At 34.8% G+C, this 26,086-nt stretch overlaps 2 protein-coding genes across 2 annotated transcripts; both read left to right on the forward strand.

Annotated features, from left to right (window-relative positions):
- The first annotated feature begins 7,886 nt into the window (after window positions 1–7,886).
- Window positions 7,887–13,277, forward strand: klf1 (Kruppel like factor 1 (erythroid)). Its single transcript, XM_056458960.1, has 3 exons — window positions 7,887–8,142; window positions 9,874–10,729; window positions 12,742–13,277. Exons 1-3 carry the CDS (start codon window positions 8,077–8,079, stop codon window positions 12,915–12,917), a joined length of 1,098 nt encoding a protein of 365 aa, XP_056314935.1. The 5' UTR covers window positions 7,887–8,076; the 3' UTR covers window positions 12,918–13,277.
- A 9,121-nt stretch (window positions 13,278–22,398) lies between these two features.
- Window positions 22,399–25,153, forward strand: nfil3-3 (nuclear factor, interleukin 3 regulated, member 3). Its single transcript, XM_056458961.1, is given in 3 exon segments — window positions 22,399–22,528; window positions 24,025–24,544; window positions 24,547–25,153. Coding segments are annotated over 2 exon segments (888 nt in total). The 5' UTR covers window positions 22,399–22,528; window positions 24,025–24,129; the 3' UTR covers window positions 25,020–25,153.
- Window positions 25,154–26,086: the final 933 nt, after the last annotated feature.

Below are 26,086 nucleotides of genomic sequence, written 5' to 3' on the forward strand. Positions count from 1 at the left end.
AAACAACTGCTGCCTGTTGTCTTGCGCATTATTTGTGTCACTCTATAATTAATCAATGAGAACTTTAGATAAGAGAAAGGCACTGTAAAAAAAATCAACACAATCGATTTGTGTTGGGACAACAAGAAGGAATTAAGTTAACTTATTGGCTTTTCCAAATTTAAGTTGATTGAACGTAAAACAAGGGCGACACGGTGGCTCAGTGTTTACCACAGTCGCCTAACAGTAAGAAAGTTGCTGGTTCAAGTCCTGGCTGGGCCAGTTGGCATTTCTGTGTGGAGTTTGCATGTTCTCCCCTTGTTGGCATGGGTTTCCTCTCGGAGCTCCGGATTACCCCACAGTCCAAAAACATGCAGTACAGGTGAATTGATTAAACTAAATTGGCAGTAGTGTATGTGTGTGAATTAGTGGGTGTTTTCCAGTGATGGGTTGCAGCTGGAAGGGAATCCGCTGTGTAAAACATACACTGGATAAGTTGGCGGTTCATTCCACTGTAGTGACTCCTGATCAATAAAGGTCGAAGGAAAATAAATGACTGAACATAAAACAATTAAGTTGTCCAACCCCATCCACCCACCCAAAAAAAATAAACAAATAAAAGGGGTTAATTCAGCTTATTTTAAATAAGTAATTTAAACCAACAGCAAACGTAACTTTCTTCGTAATTTTGAATCCGCGTAACCCACAAAAACATAATGTTTTTTATGTTGCATTTACATTTCACATTAACAAAAAGCCCCTTCGTCTTTCATAACAACATTGTGGTTTATATTTATTTTTTACAAAATGTAGAACATAAACAATAGATGATAAAATCGGTATCAGTATTTATTGACCGAACACCATTGTCAATAACGATAAAAAAGGTTTGTTAGGACGTATAAAAAAAGGTTTGTTATGACGTATAAAGCGCTAGTTTCATTAAAATGTGTCTGCTGAGCCCGTGCCTTGGAAGGAATGCCAATACGGCTTGCGTGCACAAATAGGGAACAACTTGCACATTCACGCGCTCGCGCTTATCATCTGCTTTTAAATCAGCCTGATCTCACGAGAAAACGTAAGTATTTTACGTTTTGACAGCTTAGTGGCAAATTTGTATGAATTCGTACGAGTTCAGTCGTACGAAATTGTATGATTTTAAAAAGGAGGCGTGGCACCTAAGCCCACCCCTAAACCCAACCGTCATAGGCGGATGAGCAAATCGTACTAAATTGTACGAATTAGATCGTACGAATTTGTACGAATTAGCCACTAAATCAAAAAGATACGAATTGCCGTGACATTGTGTTGTTTTAAACGTAACGTGTGAACAGACTTGGGTTGAGTTGGCACCTCAGGTTAAAATAACATATATGTGAAAATGTGCCCTGACAAGCAACAGTGAGGAGATTATAAATAAAAAAGGATGTAAGGATGTCGCCAGAGTGGCTTTTGGTTTCTTTTCCTGTGCATGCCAGTCACTAGCTCCCCATCTGAATGATTTATTAGCATAGTCAGAATGTAGTCATTCAACTTCATAATTTGAAGAATGATGTGAAATATTACATAGTGATAATTTTTTTTTCAACCAGCTCTAATATATAGTTTATGAGCTTGTCACTCTGCACAGGTCTTACACCTAAAAATAACAATGATGAGTCACTGAGCTTCTGTCAAATGAACAAGGACAAAGCAGAGGATGTGGTTATTATATATTTTTAAATGCATTATGATGGTATATGCAATATTTTGAAACTAATTTGGGGAACTGACATATTACGAAAATTCCACTGGAAAATTTGCAAACTTTACTGTATGTACACCGTTTAAAGTTTTGGGCAACTTTAACTTAATTATTTTTCTACTGATCATTTTAGAGAAGCAATAAAGACAGTAAAAAACAAAGGGTTCCACACAATTCCTTCATGTTTTTTCCAACACAAATCGATGAGGTTAACTTGATTGTTTTTTCAAATGTAAGTAGATTGAACATAAAACAATGAAGTTGTCCCAAAAAAACTTTCCCATATTGAAAAAATAACATGAGCTTAGGATAAAATCTGCACCAAAAGTGGAATAGCCCAAAATTCAACATCAAGAGGAAAGAATGCAATAACTCTATATTGCAAGCCTTACTAGTGTGTTAAAAGTAAAAGTGAAATTGAATAAAAAATGCTGACTGTGGCAGACTTTGGATGTAAAAGATTCATTATGAAGTGTATCGGCTTCAATAATGGGCAATGTTCTTTGCTCATTTTCTGCATATTATATATTTCCAATTTCAAGAAAAATTATTTCGAATACACCTTTGATAACCAAGGAATAAACCAAAGTCTTGATGTATAATGCATACACTAATGCATAAAGGATTTCTCAGCTTGTCTGTTTATCCACCAAGAACATATTTTATTTCAAAGACAAAAACATTTATAATAACCATAATAAATGAATAAAATAATAATGAAATTATCCTAATATTGCAGTATTACCCTGTAATCATTTCATTACTGTTCTTTTTTTCATTCATTCATTTTCCTTCAGCTTAGTCCCTTTATTTATCAAGGGTCAATGAACCGCCAACATATCCAGCATATGCTTTGCACAGTGGATGCTCTTCCAGCTGCAACGCAGTACTGGGACACATCCATACACACTCCTACAGTACAGCTAATTTGATTTATTCAACTCACCTATAGTGCAACCGGAGTACCCAGAGGGGAAACACACCAGCATGGAACATGCAAACTCCACACAGAAATGCCAAACAATGCATAATTTTGTAGGTTATTTAAAAATTACACTATAAAAATACGCTTATTTCATTCTGAAAATATTGATTCTGAATGGCTGGAAGGTGCGGGGACAATTTGGTGTATCTCCAGTGTTTCCTTTGTTCATTATCAGGTCTTCTCCAGGAATGCCTGCTTAATTTTTGCCATGTACTCTGTTGTTCTTGGCTCTCCAGAATTCTCAATTCAGTGGCGATAATTAGTCATCTGTGCTACAGACCAGCAACATTATTGTCGGTAGAAAGACATATTCTATTTAGCATGTTTCATAAAACAGAATTTTCCATTCTTTCACAACAATATGCTGGTTTGGTGCACACAAAAACAAACCCATTCATAATTATCAGCACTAAAAGCAAATCTTTTATTTGGCAAGGACATAAAACAGCTTGTTACGAATAAAAAAGTACCATAGAAAAAGTAAATAGAAAAGCAAAAAAATAAGGAGAAATGGAAAAAAGTACTGCTACGGAGGGAGACGCTAACAACGAAGTTGCGGATCCAAATGCAGGATTTATTACATAGAGAATGGTCAGGCAGGCAATGATCACAATCAGGGGCAAACGGTAACATACAGGCAAATCCAGAAAATTGGTCAATAACAAGCAAGTGGTCGATCCGGGCGGCAAACAACAACAAACAATGATCGGTACGCGGCAAGGCAAGGCAAACCTCGTCATAATGTTCACTTAACAGCTTACAAGACTTAGCAACTGGTGTGTGTCTGTGCTGCTTTTGAAGTCCAAGTAATCAGTTCATAACGATCCTCTGACTGTGTGTGTATATGTAATCAAGGTGAATCAGGAACAGGTGTGAGTGTGTGTGCATGACAGGATTTGTAGTTCTATTGGTGGCAGATCTGTAGTTATTCAGCAATCTGATCGCTGGTGATTGTGATAAGTATAATTTTCATTTAAAGTAATTTTAAAAATGCACAAACAAGCACTGAACAGAAATTAAATACCTAATCAAAGTATAAAAAGTTGAAGTCAGAATTAATAGCCCCCTGTTTTTTTTTTGTATTTTAAATATCTCATAATTATTTTCCAAATGATGTTTAACAGCGCAAGGAAATTTTCACAGTATGTCTGATAATATTTTTTCTTCTGGAGGAAGTCTTATTTGTTTTATTTCGGCTAGAATAAAAGCAGTTTTTATTATTTTTATTTTTTTTAATTTTAAGGTTATAAGCTCCTTTAAGCTATATATATTTTTAATAGTCTACAGAACAACAGTTACTTCCCCTGTTTATTTTCCCCAATTTCAACAAATTTTTAAACATAATAGTTTTACTAACTAATTTCAAATAACTGATTTCCTTTATCTTTGCCACACAGTACATAATATTTTACTATATAATTTCAAGATAGTCCTGGCTCCATAATAGAGCAAATTTCTATTGACTCCATTTTTAAAATGGCCTTTACAGCAGAAAAAATGTGTTTACACCCTGGTACAAAAAACGATTTTGGTTCATATAGCTAATATGACAACTGTGAGAGGGTGATTTTTTTTATAACTCATCCGTTTAGTTTATTTTAAGTTATATTAGGTCTGCATAATTAAGGGCGTCACTTGAGTGACAGCTAGGTTCTCGCTGGTCGCCGTCACTTCACCTCAGCTGATTCCGGCATATACATCGCATTTTGTTTTGTTTTATGTGGCTTTACACAGTCAGTTGCTTTTTGGAATTATTTCCTACAATTATCAGATGATATGGCATGCTGTGCGAACTTAATTGTGCTCACAAACCATTCACGTGGCCTCCTATTTGTTTTATTTAAGATCATTTATCATTTTCTTTAGAGCTGTAATGCACTCCAGAATCTGACCTACTGATAAGCTGTAGGCTCTAGAACAGTCATCTGAACCATTGTCATACAGTGTTACGCCTGGGGTTCATCAATAGCTTTGCATTTACTAGCACAGGCTATATTTGAAGTGTTCGGAAGTCATTCGAGTTTTCTCCTGTAGAAAAATGTCATAAGAACAATGTTTAGTGGCTCAATGTGTTACAACAGTGTTTTTAAATGTATAAACACTTTATTTTTATAATGAACAACCAAGCACATGTGGTCAGAACACAAACGAATCACAGGTAATGAAGTATTAAGCCTTTTTTCCATAGAAAAGCCTGTCTAAGCAAAATGCAAGCAGCCGTCTCTAGCTCCGCCTCTTTGCTCTTGTTTGGTGTCCCTCGGTTGGTGCGATGGTGTGCAAACAAAATGGTGATGATTGGCCACGCCTACTGGTAGAAACCTATGGGTGAGATCACGAATACTGTCCATATCATTTACAGTCTATGATTTAAAGGCTTAACTAGGTTAATTGGGAAAGTTATTTAGGCAAATCATTGTATGACAATGGTTTATTCTGTACAAAAAATGCTTATAAAACATTAATATTTTATATTAATAATATTGCTTAAAAATATTGCATAAAAAACTGCTTTTGTTCTAGTCGGAATAAAACAAATAAGAAAAAATATTATCAGACATACTGTGAAAAATTCCTTGCTCTGTAAAACATCACCTGGGAAATATTTAAGAAAAGGGCTAATAATTGTGACTTCAACTGTATCTGTTTGCATTCATAATGACCAAAGGCTGAACTGCCCAACACCCAGTTTCAGCTACAACCATCCAGCTTCAGTTGCATTATTGTAACCTTGTGTTTATTTAGCCGCTCATTTGAGTAACCTTGCACTGACCTGACTTGAGCACTAAAAACATAGTAAAAGTGCATAGGAAAATGATGTGTTCTCATTCAAATGTGACAATACAGTGGCTTTCAACACAAACAGCTCAGCCGCAAAAAAGTTTGGTGATATTAAATGTGTGTTTGTGCTGTTATCAGGGGGCATCAGAGAGACCCGAAGCTTGCTCTATTATCTCTTCCAGGACAGGAGGCCTGTGATCAGCCAAAGCACACTGATAACTGCTCTCCAGAACATAATCACCTACTGAACACCGGCCTTCTCAGAATCGCACACTCACACAGACGCCGACTTTATGAGCAGTTCAGGAGAGAGGTATCGCATTAGGTTAAAGCCCTGAGCTTAAACGTAGATGCTCTGTTTTATATCTTTCTGCTCGCTAAATCTATGCAAACTATGTTCTTATTTATTTAGCTTTTAATATCATCATAAATAGGCTACAGGTCATATGTTTGATTTTTTTGAAGACAGTTGACGTCAGAATTATTAGCTCTCCTGAATTATTAGCCCCCTGTATATTTCTAAATATAATAGTTTTAATAACTCATTTCTATTAACTGATTTCTTTTATCTTTGTCATGATAAGAAAATATTTTACTAGATTATTTTTTAAAAGATACTAATATTCAGCTTATAGGGACATTTAAAGATTTAACTGGGTTAATTAGGTTAACAAGTTAGGGTAATTAGGCAAGTCATTGTGTAACAATGGTTTGTTCTGTAGACAATATAAAAAATATTGCTTAAGAGGGCTAATAATATTGACCATAAAATGTTTTTTTTAATTAAAAACTGCTTTTATTCTAGCCTAAATAAAACAAATAAATCTTTCTCTAGAAAAAAAAGTATTATAGAAAATACAGTGAAAAATTCCTTGCTCTGTTAAACATCATTTGTGAAACAATTGGCAAAAAAATTGACAGGAGGGCGAATAATTTTAACTTCAACTGTATGTGCTGCTAACAAAGTATGCTTTTATTATTATTATTATTATTATTATTATTATTCATTCATTCATTCATTTTCTTTTCAGCTTAGTCCCTTTATTAATCCGGGGTCGCCACAGCGGAATGAACTGCCAACCCATCCAGCATATGTTTTACGCACCAGATGCCCTTACAGCCGCAACCCATCTCTGGGAAACATCCATACACACTCATTCAAACACATACACTACGGACAATTTAGCCTACCCAATTCACTTGTACCGCATGTCTTTGGACTGTGGGGGAAACCGGAGCACACGGAGGAAACCCACGCGAACACAGGAAGAACATGCAAACTCCACACAAAAACGCCAACTGAGCCAGCCTAGGCTCGAACCAGCTACCTTCTTGCTGTGAGGCGACAGCACTACCTACTGCGCCACTGCGTCGCCTCTGATATTATTATTATTATTATTATTATTATTATCATTATCATTATCATTATTATTATTATTATTATTATTATTATTAAATGTATTATGTGACACTGAAGACTAGAGTAATGGTGCTAAAAACACAACTTGGCATCACAGAAATACATTCCATTTTAAAATATCTCCACATCAAAAACAATTATGAACAATAATTTTAATGTTTTAATGTTTTTTAACCAAGTGTGTGGGTTTTTCATTTTTTTATTAGGAGGTTAGGGTAGTTAGGTGAGTGATCGAAAAAAATATAGCTTAAAGGGGCTAATAATTTTGACCTTAAAATGTTTTTTAAAAGATTAAAAACTGCTTTTATTCTAGCCGAAATAAAACAAATAAGATTTTCTCCAGAAGAAAAAATATTATCAGACATACTGTGAAAATTGTATTGCCCTGTTAAACATCTTTTGGGAATTAATAATTCTGACTTCAACTGTATATATTTCCCTTTCTTATATTTTTAATAGACGTTTTACTTCTTTAGCACTTTGGATCAACTATGATTGTGTAAAATTGTGATCTATAAATAAAGTTTGCCTTGCCATGTAACTATTCATTATTTTTGCAGTAACATGTTTAATATCCATTACAAGCTCTGTTTAATTTCAAAATTATTTCAATTTAAAATATTATTTTAATTAATTTATGTTGGCCTTCATTAGTCGCTTAATGTAGTATTTATTATTAGCAATTGGATATTATTATGATCCCACTCATACTGGTTCAACAAGACCCTCAGAAACAACAGTGAACAGCCGTAAAACTGGATGAACATGTACTTTTAAGTTTAACATAAATAGAAAAAAAGGAAAATGAAATGAAATTGTGCCACATTTCTTCACTCTGCTGTTGATTTAGCTGAATTTAACCTACTAAAATGTGAAGACTTTCAAATTTCTGGCTTCAGTTTTAAACTCCACCCACAATCACAACTGTCAGGGGTCTTAAATGTAAGTTTATCACTGATAGAGAGAAAAAGAGAGGGAGAAGGAGAGGGGGGCTTAACCAGCTTTAATGCCACTGTGACATTTTTGTAAATATATTTGACTTTTAACACTAAGTTCTGGGTTCTTACCTTTTGTGTATTGCACATGTAAATAAAACTAGTTCTGGATAAATATCAAACATTCAAATATCAGACACATTTTTAAAATAAATGCTGAAAGGGCTCCAAACGGATGGCTGTGACTCAAGCCGTACTGCCTTCATTTTCAAACTTCTGCAACATCTCCGAAAACATGAAGGTATGTTTCTTTCACATCATTTACATCATAATTTTATCTAAATGTACTGCTTGTGTACTAAAAATGCATCATTGCAAAGATACTTTTATTAACTATTATTTAACTGCACTCAGATCAAGTAAAACAAAATAATCTGAATGAAGATCTTAGTCTATGTGGTTGTAAATGAACTTAACATACAGTGAAGATCAAAATTATACGCTGTAAAAAATGCTGAATTCCACATAACTCCTTCATGTTGTCCCAACACAAATCAATTAAGTTACCTCAGTCATTTTTAGAAATTTAGGTGGATTGAACATAAACCAATTAAGTTTCCCCCCCAAAAAAACAAGAATTGCATTATTTCTACTTATTTTAAGTAGTTCAACTTCAAACAAGTAACAATATATATATATATATATATATATATATACTGTAGGAGATTTTTATAAACAGCTTATAAACTTTTCAGATACTGAATTCAGAAATTAAAGTAATCTGAGTTGTGGCTATACTATCCAGCACAGAAACAAATGATCAAAATTAGAGAACAGCAATGATTGTAGAATAAAGAAAGATGTGTTGAAACAGGTTTTAAAGGAATGAAAAAGAAAAGATAGGCATAATAGTGTGATCTGTCGGATGTAGCACTGTGCTCATTCAGTAAAGGCACAGCTAATTGTTGAAAGCTGATTCCAACAATCAGGGGGGGAGGGGGGGTAGCTGAAGGCCGATTCACCCTGCTTTGACTGAATTGTTGAAATTTCTAATTACTTGATCCTACAGATCTGAGTGATTTATTAGGTTTGTATTCATTGAGCATATCTGTAATGTATTTAAAGACAACTATACTTTAAAATCTATTCTGAGTGTAACTGGGAGCCAGTGCAAAGACCTGAGGACAGGTGTGATGTGCTCTGATTTCCTGGTTCTGGTCAGAATCCTAGCAATAGCATTCTGCATAAGCTACAACTTGTATAAATGTCTTTTTGGGAAGGCCAGAGAGGAGTCCATTACAGTAATCCACCCTGCTGCTGCTAAAAGCATGAACACGTTTCTCTAAGTGTTAAGAAACAAAGCATCTAAATCTTGCAACGTTTGAAATGATAGTATGCTGATTTAGTGACTGCTTTGAAATGGTTACTGAAACTCAGATCTGACACTAAGATACTTGACCTCATTTTTTGTTGTTTGACCCTTAGAGCCAAGGTACGCATTGACCTTGAGAACCTCATCTCTGTTCCCAAATGCAATCTCTCTCTAGTCTCTCACAGGACATCACTAGTCTCTCAAACTTCACTATTCTACCTAATACACAAACACTATTCATTGCATATACACATAGAAATTATCTATATACTAAATAACTGCAGGTTAACTATGTTTATTTACAGTATAACAGCTTTAACTGTTAAAAGCTATTAGTTACAAGTTAATAAGTTAAAGTTATGGTAACTAATAACCTTAACCTTTCTGAATTTGATTGTAATGCATTAATGTTTTGATAATTATAATTATTGTGAAAAGCGCTATACAAATAAACTTGACTTGAGCTGAATACTCTCAGGACATCACTAGTTCACCAGAACTGGACTAAGCAGTGACCCCATAATATAGATCTGTAAATTTGATCTTCACTGTCTTCCAATGAAAAGTTCAATATACATTAAAAAAAAAAAATTAAAACAAATAAATTATGCCAATATATCTTTAGTTTAATATCTGATGTCTTCCTCAATGCTTGGAAAGTTTGAAAAAGGATTTCTGGATCTGGACTCCAAGGATCTGCAGCAAAGTACGGTCAGCTACAAACCTTCCCAGTTCCTGATTGATGAGCACCAGGATGACAGCGAGGGATGCTGGGACATGGAGTTCCTGCTGTCTGACTGGGCCAGTGCGTCCCCTGAACGGTCCAACTCTCAAATCTACACTCCCCAGCGGCCAACCCTACAGGACCAGCTTCACAGTCCAGATCTTTATCAGGAGCTGAACGCACCAAAACCAAACAGACATCAAATGTGCATTACAAGTTCCCTAGCTGAGCTGCTTCCTCCTGAAGCAACCTTAAGTTCCTCCCTGCCTCCTGACCTCCTGTTTAATGGTGGATATCTGGATCAACAAACTGCCAAATCATTTTCCCAGGCAGAAAACCCCCAGCAGTTCAGTGCTTTCCCTGTCACTAGTAATGTAAACAGAGAAAGCAGCATGGGGAAAATGGGGAAGTCCTGGGATTTCGGACATTACCATCAACCTGCGCCTCTGATATCCTTCCCAGACTCCAAATTTGTCCAAACGCCGGGGATCACAATGGAAACAGTGGTCTTTCCTCCGCATCATCACTACAGCTTCATCCCGAGCTACTCGCACCCCAGACTCTACCAGCAGCAGGCAAACTACATCCACAGGCCGCCACCGCAGAGCCACTTCCCCTCCGCACAGAGCATGGTGCCCGACTCCACAGTGCCGCCTGCAGGCCAAGAGAGCAAGCGCTATCGCAGAGGGCTAGCCAAGAGGAAAGTCACAGTGCACAGCTGTGAATATCCAGGCTGCCAGAAGACGTATACCAAGAGCTCTCATCTCAAAGCACACCTCCGTACACACACAGGTGAGCTTGAAACACACTTTCATGCATTATGGCTATCTCTAATGTATGAACGCTACTCTAGAAAGCATCTCAGCCATAATATTGTCATTTGCGAACAAAAGTAGAAAGATAATTTAGTACAAAAATTTACTTTTATAGCTGTTTTTTTTATTATATATTACAAAAATACTCATGTCTAATTAATATCTACCTCTTTTACAGTTGTTTTCATCATACAAAAATAAAAATAAAATAAAAATATGATGACAGATTAATGTTATACCTGTAACATCTGTGTTTTTCAATTTATTTATGTATTTATACTGCTAATTACACTAACTATTTCAATTTCTAATAAGAACATTATAATTTAGAGAATTTTATTAGCTTTTTTAAATATTTCTAAGTATCTTTAATTGACTGTTGTTTGAGTTTTAAATTCTAGACATTTTCGTACTTTAGCTGGTTGCAAAGACGGCATTCAAATTATTCATTTTATTTTAAAAGGTTAAAATTTTCTAATATAAATATAATTATTTTCAACAAAATGTTTGACTTTATATTAGCTGTGATACAATACACATTTTCATTAACTTTAGTTTAACAGCAATGCAAACAACACATTTGCCTCATCCTTCGCTTTCATTCAGACACATGCAAACCCTAAAGCATGACATCATATCCTGTTGCTGATATTTACTGAGGTTAGACTCATTTTCATATGCTTAAAGCCTAGTTTGAGTGAAACCTTTATTAAAAAACAAACATTTTGCATCCATTTTACAAACAATTCTGTACATTTTTCAATTAAATAATCAAATGATTGCACATAAAAAAGTGACAAATTTAGTTGAAATGCTAATTATTAGCCCTCCTGTATAGAAGCCTGTTCCCGCCACAAAAAATGTTATTGTGACTTTTTACTTTAGCACTTGGAATTGTGCCTGAATCTAAAAATTTTGACTTTTTATTTCAGAATTATGACTTTATTTCTCAAAATTGTGACTTTATAACTCATGACTTTATGACTTTATATACTAGGATTTAGAATTTTATCTCAGGATTCTGACTTTATAACTTAAAGTGCGATTTAAAAGCTTACCCAGGGTGATTAGGCACATCATTGGTCAACAGTGGTTTGTTCTGTAACCAATCAAATAAAAAAAAACTAATATTGTATTACTATATTAATATTAATTCTATTTTTTTACTTTCATTCTAGCTAAACTAAAAGAAATAAGACTTTTTCCAAAAGGAAAAAAGAAAGCACTGTAAAAACGGCCTTGCTTCATTCAAACATCACTTAGAAAATATATTAAAAAGAATACAAATTTCCAATAATTTTGCCCTCAACTGTGTATTTACATTGAAATATCTCAGAAAACAAAGCAAAATACACTTAATACAAATAGATTATTACTAGTGTTTGTAGAACTATACTCCATGTGATTATCCAAGAATGGGGAATATGCACACTGACTTTTAATCAACCATATATCAATATATCAATTGATATATGATATAAAGTGAGTATCACAGCGGACAAGAAGCACTACATTAAATTAAATTTTTCAGTGCCGTGTCTTTTAAATGTAGAAATTTATTTCCATTTTCAATGGACTTTCTGCACTAGCCTGCTGCCACTGATGATGATTGCGTTTACATGGTCTTTTATCTCGTTTTATGCTTAACAACTAAATGAATGCTTAAGTCTGGTTATATTTTATTTACATTACAACATCAATGCTGTAAGAGGAACGTTATCAAATTGAACAGTCACATAAACCTTCCACAGGAAGTTTATCATTGGCTGAAAAACACTAGCTGTGTATACAACCCATTCATATAAATTCAGTCCAGTCATTCGAAAACGTACAAATTTTAAAAGGAGGCGTGGCACCTAACCCCACCCCTAAACCCAACTGTCATTGGGGGATGAGCAAATCATACTAAATTGATTTATGAATTAGCCACATCAAAAACTTGCGTTGAGAAAGCGTTGGTTTACTTGTGTTTTTTCCTGTTGTCCACAGGTGAAAAGCCGTATCACTGCACCTGGGATGGCTGCGGGTGGAAGTTCGCCCGTTCAGACGAGCTGACGAGACACTTCCGCAAACACACAGGACAGAAGCCGTACGAGTGTCTGCTGTGCCACAGAGCCTTCAGCAGGTCCGACCACCTGGCGTTACACATGAAGAGACACGTGTGAGGAAAAACACTAACAAAACACAACAAACCACACAAGTTTCGTCTATTTCAGAGGCTTGAGAGGACCTGTGTTCAGTTGGAGAGATGCTGGACACTGTTAATTCATGATAAATAAAGCATAGGAGCACTATTATAAACACATACAATCAGTGTTGGGGTAATGTGTTACAAGTAATGCAAGTTACGCAATTATATTACTTTTTGAAGTAACAAAGTAATGCATTACTTTTAAAATATGTATGTAATGCAAGTTACTTTTTAGTTTAATTAACCCAGATAGTGCACATACAGTTGAAGTCAGAATTATTAGCCCTCCTGAATTATTAGCCCCCTGTATATTTTTCCCTCAATTTCTGTTTGGCGGAGAATAGTTTTAATAACTCATTTCCAATAACTGGTTTATTTTATCTTTGCTATGATGACAGTACAGGATACTAGTATTCAGCTTAAAGTGACATTTAAAGGCTTAACTAGGTTAATTAGGCAATTCATTGTATAACAATAGTTTTTCTGTAGACAATATTGACCGTAAAATGGCTTAGAAAAACTTGGAAACTGCATTTATTTTGGTTAAATAAGACTTTTTTCGAGAATATTTTTTTTATCTGAGCTAAATTCCTTGCTCTGTTATAGATCATTTGGGAAAAATTTGAAAAAGAAAATTCAATAATCATTTTGACTTTAACTGTATGTCGAGGAGACGTCTATGAAAGTTCTGAAAAAGATCAAGCCTCAGCCATAAGAAAAGTAACACAAAAGTAACTAAAAAAGTAACTCAAAAGTAACGTAACGCATTACTTTCCATAGAAAGTAACTAAGTAACAAAAGAAGTTACTTTTTTGGGGAGTAACTCAATATTGTAATGCACTACCTTCAAAAGTAATATTCCCCAACACTGCATAAACTACAACTGACATGTACATACTGTACAGTACATTATTCGACAAAGGAGATGAGTTGGTGATTGTTTTTAAGAAATCGTAATTAATTGCAGGTTTCACAGCTCCAAATTTGAAGTTAAAGTAAAAAAAAAAAACCATCAAGCTTATTTCCAATTTAGCTAAACTGTATGAATTGGGAAACGGTAATCAATTGATTGAAATCCACCCTTAAAAATGTATTACTGTGAGGAAAAGAAAACAAAAGAAATTGAATCAGAAAAAAAAATATTTGCTGTAACGTTCCAAAAATGAATTCGAATTAGCATTAGCTTGTGTACATAAATATATGTAGCTTAAAGTGTGATTTTTTTTATATTAAACACAAAACAATGTTGTTCAGGTCGACTGTGATTTGTTTTATTTTATCGTTTTGATTTTATATTTGCATCTTATATCTTATTTATTGTCTATAGTCTTTATTGTGTGCAAGTTCCAAGTGCATTGTGTCTTTATAAGTTCTGTGGCATTTTTAATGTTATAAAAGTCTTCATGTTTAATGGTAATTTTGCTATTTATATATCAAAATACCATTAAGACAACAATAAAAACAAATGTTAATTTGTTTTTAATGTCAATTTGAATGTTTTTGTTAGACATTTTGTGTTTTATTTTATAATATGATCATTTATTTATGTGATCTTATTCACTAATAAAGCAACTGCAGTTCTGTTCTTTCTGTAAGGCTCATTTTCTACCAATAGATGGCAATGAATCTACACACAACACAGTGCCAAGGCATCCAGTCAGAACGCTACAGAAATGTACAGCATTTCAGTAACTTTAAATTACATTTTTTACCCAAAGCTTTGAATATATTTTACTCAAAGTTGTGCTCAAACACAGTCTTTGAGAGTGTGTTGATATTAATATAAAAATATATATATATTTCATAATGTGATTTTCCCCACACTTCCACTTCAAAAACTAATCAAAACAAACTCCAGAAGAAAAACCATTAAAACTCGGGGTGATAGATGATTTGGGGTATATTTTTATTCTTATTTTGTATTCTGAGGTATGTGTTTTTATTTTACCTACCTTCTGAAATGCTAAATAAAAATAAAAGATTTAGATCTTTTAACAAAATAAGAACAATGAACCACCAATCATCCTGTTCACAAATTTACACCCCTCAGGTTTTGAGTTATGTGTTTGCAGGAGGAAACACACAACTTATTAAAACCAGTTTAAGAATGAAGAATTTTCAAGAATATGTAGAACTTCCCATATATAAATGGGTCTTTTCAATAAATACTGTTATTAATATTGTACTTTGTGATTTATATGTAAACATAATATTTGAAAAGCTTAATCTAAAATAGTATAAAGTCAAATAATGTCAAATAATTGCTAGACGGTGACTTTAACTGTTCATATCATGCTTATTTAGTATTACTTTTTGTCTAAAGTATACATATATATGCCACTGCAAAAATGAAGAAAGCTGACAAAACACACAAACACACATCAGAGCCATTACTGTATTATAAATACAATAAGCAGAAAATACTGTGCTAACAAAAAAACCATGGACAGCGTAACTTCCGGTAATGTCTATATTGGTTTACTGTATTTAACCTGCGGGATGCAAGTAAGATTAAGGAGCATGGGATTAGTCTGGGTGGTGTTTTGAGCATCAGATAAGCGTAAGTGATCACTGTTTAGAAGCATCTTAGGACACAAAGCACTGTGGGCATGGGTAGTGTAAACTACACCTGAATAAATGAATTAAATAATGAATGAATGAATGTCCAGATTTTTTTAAAAACAGTTTCAAAATGTTTCGTTCTTTTCTAAAAAATATATATAATAATATTGTAGTAAATGGTAATAACCATCTTGTATTTGATCAGCAATTTTTCAATAAGAAGTGAATGACAGAAAATATTTCTGAACACATTTGAACACATTTTTACTATATTTTACTGAACCCCTTTTTATTACTTAAAACATTTAGAAATTCCTTGACAAGCTTTTATTAAAAGCAAACTACACCAAAAAGCAATGAAGCAGTATTTTTCATGGCTGGCCAGATTTGTTTTTTTTTTTTAATGAAACCAACTCATTTACACTGATATAATTTATATCAAATGTAACCAACACTTAAAATAGTCTGTACATAACAGGATCTAAAATGACCCAATCTTGAAAACCTTTTTAAAATGCTTATATCTGATTTTAAAAAAGTAATAGGAAAATTATACACTGACAAAAGTCTTGTCATCAATCCCAGTTGTAAGAGCAACAAATATTAACTTGATAATAATATAATAATAACTTCTAATAACAATAATAACTTCTAGTTGATCATTTGGAAAAGTGGCAGAAGGTAGATTTTTCAGATGTTATTATCTGTTGAACTGCATCCCAATTATCACAAATACTGCAGAACAGTGGTGTAGTCGGGGCTATGCGCACGTATACTCAGTATGCCTACTTTTTTCCACTAGCTGTTTGAGTATTACAACTTCTGAGGATCAATAATTGCGTATACCCTTGGTATACTCACTTGTTTTGCTGATTAGACTTCCCCTTTAACTGTATACCTATTTTTTTTTACTCTCATCCTAATTTGTTGCAATTAGTGCATTTTTGTTTAAATTTTGCGCCAATCCCCGCCCCCTGATGACCACAGCAGCTGTTTTTGTGGGTTTTTCGAAGCTAACTTAATGATGTCTCGCTGAAATGTTCAGGTAAAATTATAAAACAGAATGGGCGGGTTGGGTGGGTAATAGTACACCATCTTTTTTTAGGACTATACCACTGCTGCAGAAGACCTACTGGAACCCACATGGACCCAAGATTCTCATAGAAATCAGGCAAGTTTGGTGAAGGAAAGATCATCGTATGCCCCCAAACATTTACTATGGGTGTTTGCAAGAGATCTGCAGAGTGGATGGCAACATCAACAGTCTGAGGTATTAAGACATTTGTGCTGCCCATTACATTACAAACCACAGGAGAGGGCAAATTCTTCAGCAGGATAGCGCTCCTACTCATACTTCAGCCTCCACATCAAAGTTCCTGAAAGCAAAGAAGATCAAGGTGCTCCAAGATTGGCCAGCCCAGTTACCAGACATGAACATTATTGAGCATGTCTGGGGTAAGATAAAGAAGGCATTGAAGATGAATACAAAGAATCTTGATGAACTCTGGGAGTCCTGCAAGAACGCTTTCTTTGCCATTCCAGATGACTTTAATAAGTTATTTGAGTCACTGCAGAGATGTATGGATGCAGTCCTCCAAGCTCATGGGAGTCATACACAAATTATTTCTTTTTCCACTGCACCATGACTTTATGTTCTATACTGTACATTTTTTCTGTTAAATTTCAAGACCATACTGTCCTAATGAAATCATTAAAAAAATCAAGGTATGATCATATTTTATTTTGGTAAAATAAGAATAATCTAGAGGTCTTTGCCTTTCCTATAAGCCACTTCTGATACCAAATGATCCATTACAAGTCAAGTTATTATTTGTTGTTCCTACTTGGATAGGCGACAAGACTTTTGTCAGGTAGTGTACAATTATTTTTATTTTTTGGACATTTCAGGACATTCTCAAATATAAATGATATGTGTCTACAGTATGTTTTTATGTTGTTTCAGGGCAAATAATGTCTAAAAAAGATAAAAACATTTTATCCTCAGTGGCATGTCCATATTTGGCATTTAGACAAAAGAAATAGTTTGGCTCATTGCTGGGCCTAATAAGATAATTGTGATCAAAATTATGCTGTTAAACAACAATCAGTGACCCATGGTGAAAAGCGCTATAAGGTCACTCAGCCAGTTTTGGAAGAACAACAACTCACATCTAATACACCACAGTAGGGATAGTTCACCCAAACATTTTAATTCTGTCATCTTTTACTCATCCTACATTTGTTGCAAACCTGGTTGAGTTTCTGTTAAATTAGTGAAGGATTGGGAAAAAAACAGCTATTGGCTTCCATGGTATTTTTTATTTATTTATTTATTGCGTGTGTTTTAATATAGTAGTGTTCCTAATATAGATGTCAATTGTTGCAACATATATGTAAATTGTAAATGAATAGCATAGTTTATTTACACTTAATAGAGGGTTTGATTCTGATTGGTCAGTCGCTATGTTCCGATGTATGTTATTCCCAGATAACCGCTAAAACTAATAACACAGGATCATTCGGGTGCTTTGAATCATCTTGTCCACCAGCAAATAAGTTCACATCCATATTTATGGTTGACTGTCTTGCCGCCGTTTTTGACTGTTTGGCGCCATCTTGTGACTGAATAATCAGCGGTGACAATTAAAACATTTGTCATATGAATTTACTTTAATGGTATTTCAAATCTTGTTAGTTTACTTTCATATCAACAAGTGACAAATCTACACTTCTGTTACACTAATCTTCTCTTCTAGTACCCCCCCCCCCCCCCACACACACACACACACACACTCTAGTTAATTACCTTGCGTGCATAGCTTGCGTGTCCAGAGCCAAGACTTGTAATCTTGCCCAGAGCAAGGTGATCCTACAGCATTACACAGAAGAAGAGTGAGGTTACATGAGGATTCAGTTTAACTGAGAGTAGTCCATTCTGAGAGTAAACCATTCTCTTTCTCTACAGATATATATATATTGTAAACAAACCAAATGTTATCTCTCTCTCTCTCTCTCTCTCTCTCTCTCTCTCTCTCTCTCTCTCTCTCTCTCTCTCTCTCTCTCTCTCTCTCTCTCTATATATATATATATATATATATATATATATATATATATATTATGTGGAACTATATTTTCTTAATGTAAAATGAAATACAATAAATTTACAAATAAAAAACAAAGAGTAAAAAATAAAAAAAAGTTCACAAACTAACTATGTACAGTTAATTGGCCATATTTGTGATTAGATTTGAATATTTTCATGTGCAGTACGAAAGGAATGTTATACTTTTCATAGGATGCACCATTTTTAAAAGATGTAATAATGCTAAAATCTTAATGCTCATCATTCATTCATTCATTTGCTTTTCGGCTTTATATCTTTATTAATCTGGGGTTGCCACAGCGGAATGAACCGCCAACTTATCCAGCATATGTTTTACGCAGCAGATGCCCTTCCAGCCACGACCCATCACTGGGAAAACACCCACACACTCTTGCATTCACACACATACACTACGGACAATTTAGCTAACTCAATTCACCTATGGCGCATGTCTTTGGACGGTTCGGGAAACTAGAGCACAGAAATGCCAACTGACCCAGCCAGGGCTTGAACCAGCGACCTTCTTGCTGTGAGGTGATCATGCTGCCCACTGCACCACCATGATGCCCCCTTAATGCTTGTAGAAAGATGTTACAACATATGATACAAAATTTATAAAAGAGCTATGTGATTAATATAGGCTTCTTGGCATTGGTCAGGGCCCCTTGATTCCATGGGTTTATTGGTTAAGTCTGCCCCTGCACACACTCTCAGTTAAGCGTGGAGGTTATTTGAGGTAATAAGTGGCTGGTTGCATATTCTGTGCTTTATTACACTGGTAACTCAATGAAGGGCTGCTTGTGCTTCACAAAGGGTCTTTATGATGTTTATCGCTGGTGCCCTGAGGACAGCAGTTCATTTTCAAAACAGGCTCTATACAATATTAGTTGTACACATATAATTTAGGATTACAATAATAATTTTAAATTTGTATTACTAAAATCAATCAATGATTTTTAATACTGAATTTTTCATTAAAAGCTTTGTATTATAAATGATGTCCACTGTGCAGTACAGTGCAAAAGTTACACAGTGATGTACCCTACTTGACAAAAGTCTTGTCGTCTATTCGAGTTTTAGAAACAACAAATAATAACTGGACTTCTAGTTGATCATTTGGTATAGGATGTGGCTTATATTAAGGGCAAATGCCTCTAGATTACGCTTATTTTACCAAAATAAAAAATATGATCATGCCTTGATTTTTTTTATTATTTAATTAGGATAGTAAGGCCTGACTTTTCTTAAACAAAAGTCTTGTCACTAAACAGAAATAATGTACAGTATAGGATATAAAGTCATGGTGCAGTGGAAAAATAATTAATATTGTGTATGACTCCCACACTACCATACTCCCAGGTTGGAGGACTGTATCCACACATCTCTGCAGTGACTCAAACAACTTATTAATAAAGTCATCTGGAATGGCAAAGAAAGCATTCTTGCTGGACTCCCAAAGTTCATCAAGATTCTTTGGATTCATCTTCAATGCCTTCATCTTACCCCAGACATGCTCAATAATGTTTATATCTGGTGTCTGGGCTGGCCATTCCTGAAGCACCTTGACCTTCTTGGCTTTCAGGAACTTTGATGTGGAGGCTGGAGTATGATAAGGAGCACTATCCTGCTGAAGAATTTGTCCTCTCCTGTGGTTTGTAATGTAATAGGCAGCACAATGTCTTGATACCTCAGGCTGTTGATGTTGCCATCCACTCTGCAGATATCTCGCATGCCCCCATACTGAATGTAACCCCATACCATGATATTTCCTTCACCAAACTTAACTGATATCTGTGAGAATCTTGGGTCCATACGAATTCCAATAGGTCTTCTGCAGTGTTTGTGATGATTGGGATGCAGTTCACCAGATGATTCATTAGAAAAATTTACCTTCTGCCACTTTTCCAAATGATCAACTAGAAGTCACATTATTTGCTGTTCTTACAACTGGAATCGACCACAAGTCGTTTGTCAGGTAGTGTAAACAATTAGCTAACAGGATTACATATCTGCTAAATTACTCCTCTTAAAAGGACAGTTCAAAAATGTCCTCACGTTTAGTCACACTTAAGTAGTTCAAAACTTTTAGACACTTCTTTCTTATGTTGAACACAAAACAAGACTTGCTGAAGAAGCAGTCATTGACATCTACATTGGGGACAAAAAAATACTATGGAAGTCAAAGGCTGTTTTTTTTCCATAGTTTTTTAGTTTATCTTCCTTTGTGCTCCAATAAATGAATTTCAACCTGTTCACCAATTTTCAAACAGTAAACACTGTATCTAATAATTTCATTGCAATCATGAAATCTAAATGCTACAATGACTTTTAATTGAACGAGAAATAACTGTCCGTCAACTTAGTAATGCTTACTAATTATTTCTTTTTAAAACAATACATGGTAAGAAATGTATAGTCCAATGCAGTCCGTTTCCCTTCTCATTGCCAAATGAATCACTGTTTTGATTGTTTATGTGTTTGTGCATAAACATATGTTGTGTGAAATGATACAATAGTAAGTATACAATGCTAAAAGGTAACATGCAATATATGATCTGAAGTAACTTGAATAGTTTTTCATTTGATATGTTTTAATGCTTAAGTATGCATGCAACGTCTGATTTTGAGATTTCACAACAGCAGCAGTGGAAAATATATCATCTTTTATGAATTCAGACTATTCAAAATATACCGTTATTGCTTTAAAGGTGCCACATTTCTAAATACAGTACACTGTAAAACCCAAAAAGTTAAGGTAACTCAAACCATTTGAGGAAACCGATTGCAACAAAGCATTTAAGTTCAAAAACTAATCCTAATGAGTACTGTGAACTTAATCCATTTGAGTAAACGAAGCAATTTGAGCACAGTAAAACCTGATAAATGAAGAGAACTCAAACAAACTGAGTTACTGTAAAACCCAATAAGTTAAGACAACTCAAACCGTTTGAAGAAAAAAATTGCTACAAACCATTTGAGTTCAAAAACTAATCTATATGAATACTGTTCACTTACTTCATTTAAGTTGAAGTAATGAGGTATTTAATTAATGCATTACCTCTAACACTGAGTTCAAAACTCTTTTAAAATGAGTAGAATTAACTTTCAGTAAATTTTGAGTTAACTACACTGATTTATTTTGATAAAGCTGACTGTAACATATACCATTCATACAATTTTATCTGTTAAATCACAAAAACATAGTTATTAAATTGCCCTTGAGAGCTTGGGACTCCTAAAACTTGCTTACTATGCAGATACAGAGGTCAGTCACCAACATTTATGCTTTAAATCCATTAAAATTCACGCCAGTTTATGCTTATTTAAAGAAAATGGTGGGGAGTCAATTATTGTTGTGTTCATATTTAAAAGTATGCAGAACAAAATATGCTGCTAGTTGAGCTTGCAGTTGAATTTTTTGTTGTAGTCATTTCATTGCTTCTGTTTTTGAAAGTTGCCATCCCCGCATATACAGTAGATACTGAGCAACAATATTACATACAAGTCAAAATATTCAGCTACTAGTGCCAATACTAGTGCATTTAACTACACAACATGAATGAATGTTATTTATAATTAAAACACTGCCACCATTTGATTAGCAGTAATTTGGTAATATGCATTTAAACGGATATATTTTATTGTGATAGTGCGCAATTGATGTGCTTCTCGTGCATCATGACGCAGAACAGAGCTCGTATCAGCTGACCTCGCGACCCCGACTGAACCCTTCATAGAGCATCGGTCTGCAGATCAACACAGACAGAGAGACAGAAAGACAGACCTCTGCGATCCAGGCGAAGAGAAGAAATACGCCGCAGATTTGAATCATTATTTACATCTCTAAACAGAGCAAAAATCGCCCGATAAGCTCCGTGAGTGACTTGGAAGACTGAGAACATTGAGCGTTTTACTTTAAGGTAATATACAATTAATTCATTCTGAAAAACCGTAAATGACGCTTCAATATCAGATATTTGAAGGGAATACTATCAAAAATCAATAATCAATCAGTTAATAGTCGTTAGTGAGCGCATACTAAAAGAGCGCGAAATGTTGACTGCAGCGGTTGAAGTGAAGGATCCTGAAGGGGTGCGTGTTTGCATTAATGTACGTTTATGGGAAGAAACATTTTGGACTCAATAAGCATTTCAGTAAAGGAGTTCTGCAAAGTGTCAGTTAGTGTCTTAAACACTATTTAAAAGTATGAAGAACCCCTTTTCACTATATAATTTTGTGTAATTAATAGTTGTCTCAAACATTAACGTTCTTCAAGGAACCATCGATGTCGACTTGCCTAATAAACCTTATTTCAAAAAATGTGCTATTTTGGTAATAGTTGTATAGTTGTAATAATACTTGTGGTAAAAACATACAGCCTATAGGCTACAACTCTCATTTAAAAACGTTTGAAAATCTGCAACAGCATATAGAAACTTGTAAATATTTTTGCAAAAGCGTAATTACTATTTTTTAATATAAGGCAAATACTTTCATTGGATTTTCGAGTCAGACTATCAACACTCTCATACAATTACTGTACGACGTCTATACAGTTTTATATATTATAATCAAAAACATTAAGCATAAAGTAAATTAACTTTATATAATGTAAATAAAATATAGCCTACTTATATATATAAAATCTATACTTAACCCTCAGGCAACAAACCAGTTTTTTGGCCCACAAAACACCCCTTTTATTTTTTTAAGTGAAATATCTTTTTTTTTAAGTCTAAAAATAAGTTGGTGATCGATTAAATTTGAGGTGGGTATGGGTTTGACCTTTCTTCTGGGGGCAAAAGAGCCATTATGGGGACATTGAGCACACTGCTAGCAGAACGTAAGATAGATTTCACTTTTTAACACATTTAAATTCAAATATGTTTATAATAAAATATGTGTGATGTGCATGGATGTGTAAAGAAGCATATTTGATTGAATAAAGACACTTATTTTATTCACTTATTTATTACTTTATTTTCACTTAGCTATTATCTATATACTAAAAGGATTTTTCATGTGTTGGCTCAGGGCAACATTATGCCGTTTGACCACTTTTGTTAAAACAATAACATTCGACAAAAACAATTTTTTTTTTTCACTAAGTGCAAGTGCATTTAAACAAAACTGTTTTAATAAAATATTTAATCTTTTATCTTTATATAAAATATAAAGTTTATACCCAATGAAATAAGATTTTGGTAACCTATTTAGAAATAGAAACGCTTATATTCAAGTTATTGTAAACAAAAAAAAATACAATTTTGTATATTTTTATATTTCTATTTATTTTTCCTTATATATTTTTATTAATATTAATTTTATATTAATATTTTTTACACATTTCTACATAGTTTTGTAATAAACCAACTAATATAAACAGCTCAATATTGTTTCTGCTTTCCACCACTAGACGGAGCTGAAGTTCTTCAAGATGATGAGTTTCTCGACTGCCAGCGTTACAAGGCCTGTGAGAGTCTAGAGATTTCACACATTCATAAAGTCCCAGACCCGAAGCATGAGGGACCAGAGTGTCCTGCTGTTAGAACAGACAGCGAAGTGCCCTGAAGAAATAAGTCAGGATGGAGCTCTCTCCTTAACGGAAGAAACAGTGTCCTTATTAACATCCAGCAGCATGTTAGCTCATTCTTTTCTCCTTCATCCTAGTGGTCTGAGATGCAAAGATGGTCCAGAAATGGATGTATCAAGTCGCAAGCGAGAGTCCATACCTCTTGAGAAAAAAGATGAAGGTTATTGGGACAAACGCAAAAAGAACAATGAAGCTGCCAGGCGTTCACGTGAAAAACGCAGAATCAACGACAGAGTGGTTGAAAACCAAGTCCTGGCTCTTCTTGAAGACAACGCACGTCTGAAAGCTGAGCTACTGGCACTGAAGTTAAGATTCGGTTTGATCAAAGATCCCTCAGAAGACCCGGGCAAATCTTTTCACATGTCCAAGCATTTCCAACTATACGAGATACAAACCCACAAAATGTACACCCATTGCCAATCTCAATGCAAAATGATGGGTTCATCATGCCTGTGGGGTCAAGAATTGGGAATCCAGATATCTCGGTTGGTGATGAAGTAGTAGGAACATATTCATCAGGATATCAAGAAAACAATCTGAAAAGTCTTCCTCATAAACTGCGTTTCAAGATGGCGTGTGGAAATGAAGGTGCTGATGGTTTCCTTCATCCAGAGGAAAATACTGCTATGGTTTGTAAGATCACTAAGGGTTTATGGAGGCCGCAAACACACACAATGCCATCAGTTTGTTCAGCGACACATCAGAATAACTCTTCAAGTCAGAGCGTGATCAGATTACAGCTCAGCGCTTTGACTAAAGAAGTGGCCGAGCTCAAAAAAATGCTTCTCTCAAAAGCACTGAAATCAAATCGCGCCTGACGTCTGACTCATCCACAGAAAGAAGGCCCATTTACAGATACAAATATAAGGCGGCAGCTGGTTGTTCACTGGAACAGCTGGCCATTTTTTTTTTTAGTTCTAGTGAAACATTAATATGCTTGTCTGCTACACTAGTAATGGCAATATGTGTTGTATTAAATGACAAATATTGTGACAAACAAAAGCGCCACTGTTTCCTCTTGAAATACCAATGTTATTTCATGCCAATTTGTAACTTATTGATTTAATATGTATGAATTTTTACAATCTCATTCACATATTTTAAGTATGATTTGCTCATCCCTATTAACGGTTGGGTTTAGGGGCGGGGTTTGGTGCCACGCCTCCTTTTAAAATCGTACATTTACGTACGACTGAACTCATGAATTGATATGAATTAGCCACTAAACTGACAAAACGTAAAATCCTTATGTTTCCTCATGAGATCAGGCTGGAAATACTGACCTACTTCTCAAATAGGGACTGCATTTAAGTTTTCTTCATGACCGTTAGAAAACATGTTCTATATTAGCAGTGTTTCCCAACCCTGTTCCTCAAGGCACACCAACAATACACATTTTCAACCTCTTCCTATTCAAACACACCTGAATCAAATCAGCAGAACATTAGAAGAGACTCAAAAACCTGAAAGGAATGGTTCAGATAAGTCATCTAGCTCTCGCAGCTAGCACTCTGCAACTCTCACATGGTTGCCCATTGAAGCTAAGCAGGGCTGCACCAGTCAGTACCTGGATGGGAGACCACATGGAAAAGTTAGATTCTCAACCTGCAGTCTGTGTGGGTCCTTATGCCCCAGTATAGTGAAGGGGACTCTATACTGCTCAGTGAGCGATGTCTTTCAGATGAGACGTTTAAACATAGTCCTGACTCTCTGCGGTCCTTAAAAATCCCAGGATGTTCGTTAAAAAGGAGTAGGGGTTTAACCCCGGTATTCTGGCCAAATTTTCCCACTGGCCTCTGTTCATCATGTCCTCCTAACCATCCCCATATCATAATTGGCTTCATCACTCTGTCTCCTCTCCACCAATCAGCTGTGTGTGGTGTGC

Source organism: Danio aesculapii, chromosome 6 (genome assembly GCF_903798145.1).
Source record: "Danio aesculapii chromosome 6, fDanAes4.1, whole genome shotgun sequence".
Classification (NCBI taxonomy): domain Eukaryota; kingdom Metazoa; phylum Chordata; class Actinopteri; order Cypriniformes; family Danionidae; genus Danio; species Danio aesculapii.

Bases quoted from the DNA above. Each gene is read 5' to 3' on its own strand.
- klf1 (XM_056458960.1), top strand. From the start codon at position 8,077: ATGGCTGTGACTCAAGCCGTACTGCCTTCATTTTCAAACTTCTGCAAC. The intron at 8,143-9,873 runs GTATGTTTCTTT...ATGCTTGGAAAG, and splicing joins ACATCTCCGAAAACATGAAG to TTTGAAAAAGGATTTCTGGA. The intron at 10,730-12,741 runs GTGAGCTTGAAA...TGTTGTCCACAG, and splicing joins ACACCTCCGTACACACACAG to GTGAAAAGCCGTATCACTGC.